This window comes from Stegodyphus dumicola, chromosome 5, assembly GCF_044657685.1.
Source record: "Stegodyphus dumicola isolate Sdum_Otavi_A_Nest chromosome 5, ASM4465768v1".
NCBI classification, from domain to species: domain Eukaryota; kingdom Metazoa; phylum Arthropoda; class Arachnida; order Araneae; family Eresidae; genus Stegodyphus; species Stegodyphus dumicola.
Genome location: NC_140772.1, coordinates 75,114,879 through 75,131,874, shown reverse-complemented (window position 1 = coordinate 75,131,874; position 16,996 = coordinate 75,114,879). Strand labels below are relative to the sequence as shown.

Sequence of the window (16,996 nt, the reverse complement as noted above, 5' to 3'; positions counted from 1 at the left end):
TTTCCAATGTTTAATTTCTACAAATAATATAGTACTCAAATACATAAAGATAATAGTGTCGGGGACGGTTACTAGAGTTTTACAGGATTTCTCTACAGTAATTGATTTTTACTCCAAATTGAATTGACTAAAATGCTTTATGAGAATAAGTTCTTTGAGTAGCAACTATTCGCGGAAATTTTTGGCCTGACTAGAATTGCCGGTTTGGCTTTAACTTATAACTCGAGTAAAGACGAAACACTTTCATATTTACGTATTTTTATCAATTATTGTTCATTGAATGGGAGTTGGTTTGTTCCCCTTGAAAAGTCAACTAATTTCCGATCAATGACAATAATTACATGTTTTAATTTTTCGTTTTACAATTGATATATTATTCTTCATGATGATTTAACTCCAGTCCCCGTTAAAACATTATTAACATTTTGCTTTCAAATTACTTCAAAACATCTTTCAAAATATAACTTACCAGTATGGATGCACACTTTTAAAATAATTCTGCTTTAATTAAACTTAGGAGATAATATAATCAATTAATCAATACTGTTTAGGAAATAAATTATTATTAACTAACTTTGCAGCAATTGCGCAAGTAATAATAACTTGTATTCGCACTAAATGGATTTAAGTTCATACAACATTTATATATATATATATATATATATCTTAATTCTTACACTTCAATTAAATCCTTTTGTGATTAATTATAATTTGAATCTGACCTTTACAACAATAAACTATTTTAAAATGAACTTTACCATATTTAAATAATATATATTTTTTTAACTCTCTTTTCCCCAAAAAAGAATACAAATGAATGCAATAAATTTTAATGGCAACAAACTTTGTATAGGGAGTTCATAATTAAAGAACTCTACTTCAAAGCTGCCTATAAGTGAAGTTAGTGATCAGAAAATTGTGGTATTTTGTGGGGGACTTAATAAAGGAATGAGAATATCTTTCAGTGGAAAAAAAGTTATAAACAGCATTACCAGAGGGCGTTTTACTTTGAAGACCACCAACAAAAATGCAAATCTTTGCCGACATCTTGCAGCAGCTGTTATAAAACCTACAAACAGTCGTTTTCAATTTGCTGTTGTTCACAATGACGATAAGTTTAAGAGATCATGCTTAGTTAGTAAAGTTGTTTTCCCAAAAGAGTAATTCCGCAAATTTCGAATTTTGAAAGGAATCTAAAAAGTCCAATGAATGTTAAAAACCTTTGAAAAACGATAACAAAATTTTAAGAAATGGAATCATTTCTGTTCATCCTGGAAGAAGAAGAAAATCTGTTGCTGAAGAAGCAGTAAAGATGGTTGTGCTTCAGATCCTAAAGGGCACAGCTTGAAACTTTGAAGCTAGCACCAGCGTTCAGTGTATAGCAGAGGCGTTGGATAGACCACATTCAACTGTCCATAAGATCTTGCGAAACATCCTCCGATATTACCCTTATACACTTTCACTAGTGCAGCATAATTTTGATGCATGACTCTGAATGATTTTGATGCTCGACTCCGGTTTTCACTTCAGTTCCTTGCTCACTTTGAGATCAATTCATAATGGCCCTGGAATATCCTCCAGCAAGATGATGTGCATTTTCATTTGGACAGTGCAGTGAACATTCACAACTGCCGAGTTTGGGAATCAGAAAATCCACACCCTGTCTTAGAGGTTCCATTGCATTCAACAAAAGTGACAGTATTTTGTGGAGCTTCTGCGTCATTCATTCTCCAGGCGTATTTCTTTGAAGAGTTAAATTCCACAGGTCCAGTGACAAGCTCCATCACTGGGCAGCGATATGCAGCATTGTTAGAGAACGAACCTGTTCTGTCAGTGTCTTCTCCTTCACACACTGCAAGGTGTATTCCGAATGTTCTTAAATATCACATTACAGAATAGCGTGTCATTAGTGGGCACTTTCGTAATGTGTGGCTGTCCCGAACCACAGACCTCAATCCATGCGATTTTTGATTTTGCGGACATTTGAAACATTTGGTAAGTCATGGCAGTCAAAGAAGAACTTTACCTGATCTTAAAGTCAGCATTCTACATCATGTGCTGAACATTTCTCAGCACACACTTCGGTTAACTGTGGAACATGCCATCTTGCAATTTCAGATGGCAGCTGAGAATGATAGCAATCATGTAGAAAATGTTTTTTGGTAACAAAATTTGTAAAATTGTAAAACTATAGTAAAATTGTAAATAAATGTATAATTTATTAATATAATACCCTCTAGTGATGCTAATTGTAATTCCCCTCCCCCCACTGAAAGAAATTCTCATCCCTTCACTATGTCCAGCACAAAAATTTCACAGTTGTCTGATCAATGGTTTTGCTTGTAGGCAGCTTTGAAATAGGGTTTTTAATTATACACATCCTGTATATATATATATATGATTAGCAACTGAAAAAACTGAATAATTATTAAATCCATGCAAAATATTGTAAAACAAATTAAATAATCAAGAGACATTTAACACAAAATTAAATCTTTCTATAGTGGCAAACTTGGGAAGAGGAGACAGAATGTAAAATTTAAAAAATTGAAACTGAAACCAAAGAAATTAATGTAATAAAAGTTTATACAAAATTAAATAATAGTTGAAAATTCTTTGGTGTTTTTAAGTGACCAGCCAAAAGAATTTTTAACAGAGTCATATTTCTGAATTATATGTGGATAAAAATAAATAATAAAAAATAAATAAATAAATAAAAATAAAATAAAAAATTAGAAAATTAAATTAAACAAAATTAAATCAATATAAAATAAAACAACAAAAAGAAGCTAAAATTTCAAAATGAATTTTATTATTATTATTATCTGAATTCATTCATTCAAGATATAATCAAAATTAGAAACTTTCTTAAAAATTATTAACTTGTAAAAGGAACATGGCAAATGCACAAGCCAACAAGAAATACAAAATCGCAAAAAACAAAAAATTGCCAAATTTCTGCAAAAGTCAAATTTTTAAATCCTAAATTAAAATTTTTTAACTGGATAAAGAACATTTTCCCAAAGGAAAAATTCTGGTGAACTAGACAATACATACATATATTAGAATTTTTTTTATATAATGTCCATTTTCATTCTATATATATACAGTACAAAGTCCGTAATCCCGACTCAATTTAAATCTGTTAAGATGGCATGCAGAATTTGTATAATTAAAAATATGAAACCGTAATTTATAAAATAAAGAGCAATTATGATCTAAAGGGTATCAAATTAAAAAAAAAAAAAAAGGCTTAATATTTTTTTGTTTACTTTATTAAACATTCCATTCAATGTAAGTTGTTTTAGTTGCTTCGATTTTTGTACTAATACTTTCTCTTTAATTCTATAAACAGACATAATTTCTTGTTCAGTTACAAAGTTCCACTGTTCAAGTCCTGTAATTGCTGTGTCAAGAAATACCAACTAACTTGTCAATCGAAATTTTTTCGTTTTCAATAACCTCTCTGTCACTTTCTTCACTATCGGAAGCAACGCATGCACACATGCGTAAAGTATACAAAAAAAAAAAAAAAGTTTGTGGCTTTGAGGTTCGGATTATAGATCATTCCAGATAATGGATGTCCGGATTACGGACTTTGTACTGTATATATGTCTATGTTACATATATGCTTTTCAAAAACAGAAATTGTTAAAAAACAAAGCAAGTGTCCTTTGGGCCAAAAATTATGGAAATGATACAAAATGTATAAATTTTGCTACAATAAATTACTTTTGTTTCAATTGGATTTTTGAAATTCTGTTTGTCCCCTCTTTTTAATATGTTTGGTAAGATTTAATTTTGTGTTAATTACTTCTTGATTATTTATTAGTATAGATATAAATTACAGGGGAAAGAAACAAATTATCATACTTGATTTATTTCATCAATGCACCTAAAAGGAACTTCAGTTAAGTCCTGTAGAGATAAAATAAATATTATTGCTGCAACACTGCATTCCCCTCCACTGTGATGTGTTTGTGAAAGTTCAGTGAAAGGTTCATCCTCACGATATTTCAGTCTTATTTGAAGTCCATAACCTTGAAAATCATCCTACAGCAGATGTTAAAAAATATATATATATATATACACACAGTCATCCTACAATGGATATTAGAAAAATGTTGTAATTATCCTACATTAAAATTAGAAAAATACATACACAAATAAATGAATTCTACATTTAGGTAATAAGAGCTCAAATAACTATAACAATATTGCTACTATAAATGTTATTACTCTTTTATTATTATTTTATTTTTCAAAGTTATTATGCTTTAATTTGTGATATTTTTCTCACTGATATAAGTCAGATCATCTATACTGCAACTCTCTCTACCCCCCAATATGGAATGCATGTTGGCAAAAGCTTATAGATACAGATAGAAAAAGCAAAACATACAAGCAGAAATGAGATAAAAAAAATAAAAATGCAAGCAAATACAATCCAAAACAAGCATTAACAATATATAAAAAGCTTTTAACCTATCTCCTTTTTATATGTATGATAACTATATGCATCAACTCATGTGATATGTATGTTATTACTTTAGGAAGGAGGGGCTTTAAGTTGAATAAAGGCTTGTTGTAATTTGAAATATTTACAAGGAGTAATAAATAAATCTTCAGACTATCTTATGACACTTCAAAGAAGATTTTGCCATTAAAAATCTAAATATATAACTAATTTTAAAATACTGAAAAAAATCATATAAATACTGCACTTATTTTTTTAACTAAAAGGTCTACTTATTGAATAATATTAAAACTCAGAAGTAAAACTTCTCTCCTTTCGTACCGGTTTTACGGAAGCCCATATATTTTCTGAAAACAAGCACAAGCAGAAAAACTGTAATATCTTACGGGAGGGATAAGCATTTAGGAGCTAGAAAACCCACAAAGTATCATTGAAGTGCGTATTGATAGACATATTTCCGTAATGGCGTCCCTATTTCTTGTATGTTCATGCATTGTGTGCTTCCGAAGTACCTGATAGTAAAGTCCTACAAAAAGAACTGGTACCTGAAGGATTTATGGAAAAGATATTTTTGATAACACTACAAATCTTTTGTTCATTACATAACGAACACAATCATTATCGAAACACAGGAGCACATTTGGCATCACAATAGTTTTCTGACCCTGCAGTCCTGTATCAATTCAGCGCTCTTTGTTTTAAGAACTTGATAAAGTATGTTTTTTATAAGGACAGATACTTGAACAACAAACCTGGAATGTGGATTGTACCAATGGATTACTGCTTCATTTCATTGACAAATGATGAGTGTGCAAAGTGTGAGGCTTAAATGTGCCCATTGTGAACTGTCTTTCTGCCTGTCTCACTGTTTATTTGATGAATTGCATATCGATTATCTCTTAGAACAGATTTTTTTTTTAAGTCAATAACAAGTCACATTTTCAACATCCCAATATATATTGTTTCTTTTCAACGAGTTGCTTCTTCCTTTATACTGAGATTTCCACTTTCTTACCATACTACAGTTAAAAGTCGTTAATTCGGACACCCATAATCCGGAATGATCTATAATACGGACCTATAAGTTAAAATCTTTCTGCGCATGCTCCGCGTTGATGCATGTGCATAGGCGTTTACGCGTGCGCGCAAGACCTTTACGACTGCGCATGTGCGTCTGCGCAAGCGCAGAATACGTTTTCACGTGTGCGTTTAATGTATAACGGACGGTATAAGCTAAAATTATCTATTTCAGTTAATGTTGATAATTGCATTGTTCCTTAATCTTCGAATTGGATCCGGCTTATTATTTTTTGCAGACTGTAAGAGCAATTTTATAAAAGTAAGCTTGAACTTTCGATTATGTCAAATAGAATTTCCTATGGTGGAGCTCCCAAAAGATCTAGAAAATGAAAGTATGTTTCGATGTCCATCAAACAAAAAGTGGAATTTCTACAAAAAATGGATAAAGGCATATCCTTTGTTTATCTAACCGTTCTGAAATCTGTTTATCAATTTCGCACGGGGGGGGGGGGGCGTTGCGGCACGCAATGAACTGGAAGTTGATCTGTCAGCACTATCATTATCTTCAGGGCAGATGTTTTTATGTTATTCGGCTTATAATTCCTTACTAAATGTAGTATTTCATCTCGATCTACTCCGTCTTTGATATGATTTAAATCAAATTCCTCGTCATTATAAATATCATGAATACAAATCAAATAGTTTTCTGGTTGCAATTTTCTAATTTCAGCTATGCTTTACGCATGCGCGCATTGAAAGAAATGTTTAATAAAGTAAACAAATAAATATTAAGCTTCTTTTCTTGTAAATTTTGATACCCTTTAGATTATAATTTCTCATTATTTTATAAATTACGGTTTCATATTTTTAATTTTATAATTTCTGCATGCCATCTTACCAGATTTAAACTGATGATCTATAATCTGGAAAAATCGATAATCCGGAATCGCCGAAGTCCCAACGAGTCCGGATTAAAGACTTTTGACTGTACTAGTTCATATAAATATGTGAAACGACCATTTTTTTTGGAATCATGTTTCCAACACTTTTCTGATACTTTGTGGGCCCTGACGCTCCTAAACACGTGTCCCTCTTCCCTTAAGATTTCACATTTTTTCTACTTGTGACATAAGCTTTCAGAAAATATATGGATTTCCGAGAAACTGGTAGTATCAAAGGAGAGAAGGGTTTACTTGTCAGTTCAAGAATTCCAATTTTTGTTTATATGTACTTTTTAAATATTCCATGTTGTTTCAGCATTTTTGTTACAAATGTAAAATGGTAAAAAAGAAATATTAAAAAATTGTTATTATTAAAATTATTATTACATTAAAATATTAAAAATAAACCTTACTTTTTGAAGGAAAAAGAGATTTAAAAAGAGACTTAAGAGATTTTAAATTTTATGTTATAACAAAACTTCAATATAACCATTACATCTTATTTTTAATGTAGATAATACTGCATATAAGAAGCAGAAACAGAGCAATTGACCTATTATAATGAGTTAAAAATCTATTTCATTAACTGTAATAGCAATATAAAATAAAAATTTTTGTTAACCCTCTGACAGTTCAATTTTTTAACAAAATTGTTTCAAAAATTAAGCATTTTTTATTTTATATTTAAAAACTACATGCTGATTCATGAACTTTATGCAAATATGTGAAACTGAATGGACTGCAACCCCATCTGTTGAATAAAATGTTATTTAAAGTCTAAATATTGCATAAAATGCACAACTGAGGGTTAAACATTGAAACAGTTTGATATGCTTTTAATAAAGATAACAAACACATGATCGCAGATATCGTGGGATGAACAAATTTAGCTACATTTAAGTTATGCATAGAAACCATAGAATAAGCAGAGGGCTAATATTAAAAAGTATGAAATAAAATGTGTCTACCATGACATACTACATTATATATAGGAATACATTATATACTATGCTATACATAACATACCATAATCTCTACATATAATAAAAGAAAGAGTCTGTCTGTGTGTGTGTGTGTGTGTGTGCGTGTGTCTTTCGTTCGCGTTGCGCGTAAGCTAATAGACCCACGGCTACGAAATTTGGTACATAGGTGCATCTAGACAAAAGCCAGTGCACCTCAAAGCGATTTTTTTCAAAATCCGAATTAGAATTTTTTTTATTTTATGTTTTGTGAGGAAATTGCGTCATTTTGAGACATAATGGGCTATAGGAAAGCAAGATTTTACTCTACACACTTCATTTTCACATCGTCATGAAACGTAGGCACTTAGCTATTTTACGACCTTAAAATAAATTTTGTGTTTCAATAACACGATTAAATACGAATTTATTTAACAAAGGGAGCTTAAAACCATTTCAACAGGATTTTTTCTAAAAAAGTTTATTTTAAAAAATGTACAGTTTATTTTTCTTTGATTTTTTGACACCTTAAACTTTCATCCTTGTGACTGCTTTTGCAAAAAGAATTTTGAAAAAATGATAATATTTTGTATTTAAAAAAAAAAAAATTTTTAAATGAAACTTCCGAGTACACTTCTCACATCTTTAAAAATATGATTTTGGCAACAATTTTCCTTTCTTATTGTTGACAGATTTTTGATGAAATCGCATCATTTTGAATAGTTTCATTCTTTTAGAAATATGAGTTTGGCAACAATTTTTCATTGTATTTCTTATGTCACTGTTTTTAAGAGATTGGCATATTTCATTGTCATATTTTTTTTTATATATAAAATACATTTTTATTCATTTATTTATTTTATTTTTTATTTATTTATTTATTTTGATAAAATTGTTCTGCAGAGTAAAATTCTGTGCGGAATTTTTTGTTTTGAGTTTCTTCCATGTTTTTTTTTTTTGCTTATTTCACTATTTGTACGATATTGAAAAGTTTTGCTGATTTTTTTTCTTCAGCGGAAAGTTGGTTAATTTTTTTATTAGGATAATTAATATTTGTATTAAGGGATATAGCTTATTTCATTGTAATTTTTTTCTCTTTAAAATATAAGATAAAATATCATTAGTTATACTTTGCTTTTCAGAATTCCCCCCCCCCCATTTTTTTATGTTATTTATTGCTCATTTCACTGTTTTTGAGATATTTAAAAGTTTTGAGTGATTTTTTTTTTTTTTTTTTTTTTTTTTTTTTTTTAGGAAACGAAGTTCTTAATCCCCTTTATACCATTTGAGTTCTTAAGATTTTGCAAAGGGAAGTTGGTTAATTTATTTATTAAGATAATAAATATTTGTATTAATGGATATTGCTTATTTCATCTTAATTTTGTTATACGTAATAACTTTGTTTTTATGAAGTTGTTTTGCAGAGTAAAATTCTACACAGTTTTTAAATTTAACGTTTGGTGTTCCCTTCAGCCATTTTTTCGGTACATTTAAAAGGCTTGCACTGCAAGTCTTTTTATAACAGAAGTGTACTGAAAACTCTGTACAAAGTGATATTTCTTCAAATGTCAGTGAAATCAGATGTTATAAAAATCATACTGATATTTGAAGACATAAATATCTTAATATGATTAAACACATTTCACCCTATAATCTATTGCTACCTTTCTCCTTGGAAAAAAAAAAGTTCTTAATTGCTGATTAAAAGCAATACTTCAACTGACCAAGAAAATAGGAGGGCAAATATTAATTTGATAAGAATATATTCTTTATGTCCACAAATAAAATTTTAGAAGTTTTTTCCCTTAAAAACTATGAACATCTAGAATGATGAATATGGTAGCACCAGAAAAGTTAATGGTGCAGAAATAAAATCAAAATATTAGACATCTTTACAATAGTCATTTATCTGTCATCTAAATCCATAACTATTCTTTCTGGTTTTTTAATTGTAAGATTTCTCTCACTTTTTCAAAATAAAAACTGCAATTAAACTATAGAATAATTTTAAAATACAAATTTGATATCAGCCATAAATATTATAAATGTGTCATATCACTTGTCATTGCTAAAAACTCATGTATGGTTTTTTAGTCAAGTTATAGCTTCAAAGGCAAATAGGAATGTGATTTCCTACATGACTTTTTCTAAGATGTTTAAGAATATTCATACCAAAATTGGTATAATTATGTTGAATAGTATGAAAGTTTCTACCTAATGTACATACATAAAAATTTTGAATTCCTTATCATCACTATATAGAGTGAACATGGAAGACTGTCTCACTCAACAAAACTAGGATACTGTTGATGGTTAAATTGATAGCTGAATATACACTCTTTCGCAAAAAAATCGAAGCACCATTAAGGAAGTGTTTTTTTTTTTTTATGAAATTGAATGTGTGTATAGCTCTTACACAGATAATAAAATGATTAAAAAATCAAGGTCATAGTACTGTTCACGGCTCACAATGACCCATTGAGTGCTCAAATTAGTAGTTAGTTAAACCGCCCCTGGCAGAAAGGCATGCTTGAATTTGCAGAGGCAAGGAGTGGTAGAAGTTCCTAATGTCCTCCTGTGACACATTCTGCCAAGCATTCATCAGTTGTTGCTCCAAATCTACGATATTTTGTGGCTGTAGTGCATTGAATAGTCGACAATGATACCGTTGGGGCGGTTCGGGCCTGGAGAACAATCATTCTATCTTGCCTCGCATTTGTGCTCCTTGGCCTTCCAGAGCCTTCATTTGGTTGGCAATTTCCTCATAGCAACTATTGCTGCCATCTTTGCACAGCAGTATTTGCATGCTGCAAGTGGTGGCCTATTGCTCGGTATGACCACCCAGCTCCATGCAACCCTACAATTCAACCATGTTTGAAATTGTTTAGTTGTTTGTAAGGTCTTCAATATCATTGTAATGGCATCTTTAGTTGCTTCTTTACAGAATTGCAAAAGCAGCAAAAAAAAAAAAGATAAATTTTCCGCCTCTGTTAGGTTTTTTACTTTGTGAATTGCACACTAAAAATGTGCGCTATGATCATAATTCCTACTCATTTACCTTGAAACATTTATCATTTGCATGTTCAATCAAGATGGTTTTGCATATCAAATTTCGTCATGATCGCAAAAGTCCTTCTTGGTACTTCAATTTTTTTACAAAAGAGTGTATAATCGAAGGTCAAGGTAAAATGCACATAAACACACAGTTCATCATGCATTGCTGGATATGGCATTTTGCCAACTCATTGTTTCTGTTAACCCAGTATCATCGATGTTTGCAAGTTTAATGAGCCATAAACATTGTGACTGGCCCATATGATAATGGAAAAGAGTGCATGGTTGAATGAAGCCCAATATATATATTTTTTTAATATTGAAGAAGGACACTCTGGTGATGGTTTTAAAGCACAACATAACTGAAAATACAACTGTACTGTTGACGTATCAATACAATTGTATCAATGTCACTGATATCCTTTTATAACCTTTTTTATTGGAACTGGACTCTTCCCGCAGCACAGCACTTTTTGTCACGAGACCAGAACTGTGCTCCTGGCATCCTAACTTAATATTATATACCGAATATTAGTCCAATTGAGAACACCTGAGATGTCACAAAATGCCAATTCAGAGATCATAATAACAGTTTCCTTCATAATCAATGGAATTTACATGACCTCCAGAAGGTAATCATACAGTTTTGGGTAAATAATGTGTGTGTGTAGTATACATATAGGATCGCCTAAAAATGGAAATATGTGAATTAATAGATGTGTTTTAATTGTTGTGAAAAATTCGTGTGTTTTATTAGTAGGAATCCCCACCTCCAAAAGAGAGGAAAGAAAGGACATATTCGCTAATTTACTTTTTTTTTATAGTTTCATAGTTCATAAAAATACTTTTGAATAATGAATTTTATACATTAACAAATAAGCAAAACAAGACTGTAAAATATTAAATGTAATAAAAAACTATCAACAAATTCTAAAGCTTTCATGAAGAGAAATTTAGTTTAAAATCAATTATTACATTAAAACAAAAATAAGAATATAAAAAAGTATAATTCAGAAAGCCATAAATATATAAATGTTCATTTGTCCTTACTGAATTTTCGCCAGTATCCAGATTTATTTCTCCAGCACAGGAAAGATATTTAAAATACTGGCTGAACTTTTTGTTAATATTTCGTATGTGGCCTTTAACAGCAGGTAACCATTGTTGCTTCTTTTCATCCATATAAGATTTTAGTTCTTGAAGTTTCTTTTTATAATCTTCTATCCTTAATTCGGTATCTGATATTTCATTCTCTCTATCATTATATTCTCTTAAGACCTGTTTGAAAAAATAGAAAGAAATGTGGTGGGGGGGGAGAAAAGAAATGGTAAATATTTATTCCACTTATTAAACTGAATACAGTAAAACATTGTTGATGTTTCTAGATTATGCATTTTTTTATAATTAAAATGCTATTTATGTTGCAATATTTATGCAACATGCCCAAATAAGGTGATTTTTACCTAATAAATTGTGCTCATTAAAACATAAATAATAATAAATACAATAACAAGAAAGTCATGTGCATATTAAATTTATAATGCAATTACTCTCTTGCTATTCCTGAAAAGTAAACAACTCTGACATTTCAACTTAATTCTAAAAATATAATCAAACAAAGAAGGAATACCTTTTATAGCACTGCACTGCACCATGTATGGCCAGAACAATAAAACTCTAATTTTTCAATCAAAGCATTAAATAAGCACTAAAACACTGATCAGAAACCTTGAATACATACTTGTGCTGATAGTTGTGATTGTCACAGGTTGACAAAACTGGGCATGCTTGGGCTATCACATTTCAATATGTCACAGCTATTCTTCCTTGACATGAATAATTTTTCCTTAATTTTCAAAAAATACTTTTGGGCTATCATAAACAACTAAATCATATTTATATAAGAAAATGGTATTGCAAAATGCTTTATACTATCATTTATTATTATCCTCTTCCCATCCTCATAATGAATTCTTTCAAAAGATAACAGAGACATTTTCCTTCCCAACTGAACAAGCAAATTACAGCTATAAATAAGCATATGAAGAAACAGACAGAAAATTCTTAACACGGTTATGTACTCATAATCTAGATAAAGGGTTTTTATAACCCCTTTGCAAAAAGTTTCATCTCAAGCTATTAGAAAATATTTCACACAGAATAAATATTTCTCAAATCTAACATAGTCCTCATCAAACCAATATTCCAGCTTCTAATTCTTTGGTTAATCATAAAGATGGATTAACTTATGCACGTTATCATCACTGTTAAGTGTAGACAAAGTAATGGAGGAAAGAGAAAAACTGAGAAAAAGAAAGAAGCCAGCCTTTCCGCACGGATGCAGCTAAAATTAACAGGCTACTTTTAACATCATAAAAATGTATTTAACTATGGACAAAAGTATAAAAATGGCACCAATAACAGTGATTAAAAAATTCTTACAATGCCCAAGGAAGGAAAATCTCAGTAAGGAAGAAATCTTAGTAAATCAAGTTAATAGATTATTTAGAAATCAGTTAATTATAGAATTTTTTCAGTTTTTAAAAATATTTTGTTAAGATGTTAAATGTACTTTATGAATAAATTTAATCACAATTTTTTTTTATTGGGAAGATTTTTTCTGAATATACTGTGCCCTTTAAAAAAAATTTTATGCAATATTAATAGCTAAAAATTCACATTTAGAAAATTTATAAATGTCACACACTTATGTACGTAGCGTATTCGGAAACTAAGTACCGTTTCATTCTAGCGCCGTCACAGCGCTGTGGTAAGCGTCCCTCGCATGCGCACTAGTCTATCTTGTTCACTGACTTTCAATTGTCGAAATTTTGGTTGCTCTATGTTGTGCTTTCAGTTTGCTGTGCACATTCAAAATGTTTAAGACAATTAGTTCTCCCGCTGACTGTGAGATTCATGCCATGATTAAATTTTTGAACACGACAAATGTTAAACAGGCCGAAATTTATCGTCAAGTGACAGAAGTTTACGGTGAATACGCGATAAGTGATGGAATGGTGAGAAAGTGGGTAAGAATGTTTAATGCAGGTCGAACAAATGTCCACGCCGAGGCTCGGAGTGGTCGGCCTTCTGTTGTCACCGATGATTTGGTAAGGAAAGTTGATGAAGCAATTCATGAGAACAGACGCTTCACAATGACAACTCTTTCAGAGGCATTTCGACAAATTTCACGTACTGTTTTGTTCGAAATTGTGTCTGACCGCTTGAATTATCGCAAACTGTGTTCTCGATGGGTTCCAAAAATGCTTACTGATGTTCAGAAAACAAAGTGACTTGGTAGTGCCCTGACATTTCTCATGCAGTACAGTGATGAGGGAGAAAACTTTTTAAACCAAATTGTGACAGGTGATGAAACTTGGGTGTGTCATTTCACACCAGAATCGAAACAACAATCGATGGAGTGGAGACAATTCATTCTCCTAAAAAACAAAAGTTCAAACTGACAATGTCATCACAAAAAATCATGTGCACTGTCTTCTGGGATAGGAAAGGCGTTTTGCTTAGTGAATTTCTTCCCAGAGGTGAAACCATTAATGCGGCACGATATTGTGAGACTTTAACAAAACTAAGGTGTGCCATTCAAAACAAACGAAGAAGAATCCTCAGTAAAGGAATTGTGCTGCTCCATGACAATGCTCAGCCCCATACTGCTGGTGTCACTCAATCGTTAATTCGACAGTTTCATTGGGAGCAGTTCGATCACCCGCCGTACAGCCCGGACTTGGCGCCGTCCGACCATCACTTGTTCCTGCACATGAAGCGCGAACTTGGTGGCAAGCGCTTTGGATCTGACGATGACACGAAAAATGCTGTGGAGTCGTGGTTATCGAAATTGGCGGGAAGTTTCTTTGACGATGGTATACAAAAACTGGTCACCCGCTATGACAAGTGTTTGATCATTGGCAGAAACTATGTTGAAAAATAGTTTAAGACATGTATTTTCATGTAAAAATAAAATTGGATTCGAAAAAATTGTTTTACTTTTTTTTTTTTTTTTTTTTTTTTTTTTTCCCAAAATGGTACTTAGTTTCCAAATATGCCTCGTATCATTAAATTGCCAAAAATCCATGCCGCAAAACATTATGAAGGCTACGTATAAACAAATAAGAATGCAGTATGCTTCTTCTATGATACACCATTTCATTGACAAAGTTCCTTATGTTTTGACACAGACTAGATTCAAACTAGAAGAGAAACACACCATTGTAAAATTTAAAATTAGGCAAAAAAAGCAACCTTAATCTGAAATAAATTTTGAGTGAAACTCCTATAAATTTCAAGCATAATCAGACATGGGTCTCTTTTCTGCTAGAGAGAAACACTTTTCCCCTCCTGAAGAAGATGAATCTGTAATTTAGGTTAAAATAACACGGTGAATAACGATTATTGGAGAAGTTAAACAAGTTGTTCTTAAATTCTTCAGTAAAGACGAACCTGTGTTTGGTCCCTTTCAAAATCAAATTTTACATCAAACTACACTCTTTTTTTTTTTTTTTTTTTCCCCTAATTTTAAAGAGATTTTATTGATCCAATTTCTCTGGTTCTAATGGTAAGTACAAACAACATTTTCCTACATTGCACAAATTCTCATTCATAATAATTGATTCAACTAAATCCAATGGGATTTTTAAAATTTATAACATAAAAATCAAAGTTTACTGAGATTATGTGTACTGATTACTGAGAAATTGATATTATGTGTGGGAAACTGAATTACTGGTATACTTCAATAACTAAAACTGAAAAATATCAAGACAGTACTTAGAATACATGACATCCAACACAAGTTTAAAAAATAAAGAAAAAATCCTTTTCTAAAGTTCAAAATATTATTTATCTGTGTACAACTAGTAAAACATATTGAAAACATTAGTTTACATACAATACTTAAAAAATCTGCCTTTTGAATAAAATTTAAGGAGATAGAATTATTTGATATAATAATATTGATGATTTGGTATTTATTGACAATGATATAAAATTTAGATTTAAAATGCCTTGTGTGACTAACATACATTTTTTAATACTAGGTAACTTTTATGATGCCAAATAAACCAAAGTTCCTTATAAAAAAGTACTAACTGCATATTCAAAGGTACTTTTAATCTTTAACTTATTTGTAATTAATGAATAATCTGAAAATCAACAGTTAAATAAAATATTGGGTCTTTTGGTCATATAAAGAAACTTCACTCTCCTGATGCTAAGATATAATTAATATTCCTGATATTTAATTTTCCTTCATATTATATGTTGGGTCTATTGTATGAAGAAAACTTCTAAAACTCCACAGATCACACACACACACACACAAAAAAAAAAAAAATAATAATAAATAAATAAATCATGTATGTAAAAATAGATTAATTCCTTATGCCTTTCAATGAAATTTCCTTTCTTCTGCATTCTTCAAGAACAGAAATGGATTAATTTATTTTATAAACAAAAATTTAATATTTGAATAATATCCAATGAATAGTCAAAGCAGAGATAATAATTAAAGAGAAAGTTTTCAGTGTAATACAGTCTCTGGAACCTACAGACTCTCTTATGCTAGAAGATAGACTTAATTTACCAACTTACAGAAAACCTTTACATATAGCGGATAAAATGTATTGATTTCTCCTAAGTAAAAGACAAAATACATGCTGTGGATAATACATATCAATCTCACTAAGTTAAGATGAAACACATTGTACACTATTATGTTTTCCATATTTTATTGGCATGCTTTCTAACTTACGAATCACTTCTTTTAATATTTAAAAAAAAAAAAAATGGATGGTCATTATAAGTTATGAATAAACAAAAGTTGTGACTGTGGAAACAATAGCTACTAAAATAAAAGAACATGAAATTATGAATATTTCAACATGTACAACCATTCACATCAAAAGCAAACATAACGGCATTTAAAATATTTTAATTATTAATTTAGAATATCATAATTATATTTTAGCACATGCAATGAAAAAAAATAAGTAATATATTACACTTGCTTTATTATGTTACCATAAATTATAATAAAATGATAAATTTTAATATGCATTTATTTATTTGTCTTTTTTATGCTTCTAAAATTAACATTACAGTTTCTACTTTAATTTTATAGATTTTGATACTTTGTACTTAGACCATGTTATCCTTGGACTTAATTATAATTTATAACATCTAGTATCATATTCTTTAATAAATATAATTCTATGACTATTGAATTATCATTGTCTACTAATTAACACTCCACACATCTTAAAATACATCTTGTGCCTATAAGATATTTTTGTTTTAACCCTCTGAGGGTAATGGAAGTAAAATTCTATAACAAAGAATGACTTCCTCATTTGTTACACATGAAAATATCTGTCAGAACTATCTTCTGAAAACTCCAATTACAGGTTGGATGAATGTTGGTAGAAAAACAGTCCTTGTATACAAAGTAAAAGAGAAATTTTGGAAGTATAATCAAGAAAATACCGCTTATTCATGACATTTTGAGGAACTTTGTTTAAAACTTCAGGATCAAA

At 30.3% G+C, this 16,996-nt stretch overlaps 1 protein-coding gene across 2 annotated transcripts in view; it reads right to left on the bottom strand.

Moving 5' to 3' along the window:
* Nucleotides 1-16,996, bottom strand: part of SMC5 (structural maintenance of chromosomes 5) — a 265,998-nt gene that overhangs the window by 36,107 nt on the left and 212,895 nt on the right. For both annotated transcript variants that reach the window (XM_085816785.1, XM_085816786.1), the window contains 2 exons: nt 11,502-11,729; nt 3,874-4,053 (listed from right to left, as the gene is read on the bottom strand). In XM_085816785.1, coding sequence (XP_085672911.1) covers nt 3,874-4,053; nt 11,502-11,729 — 408 coding nt within the window. The remainder of the gene's footprint in view (nt 1-3,873; nt 4,054-11,501; nt 11,730-16,996) is intronic.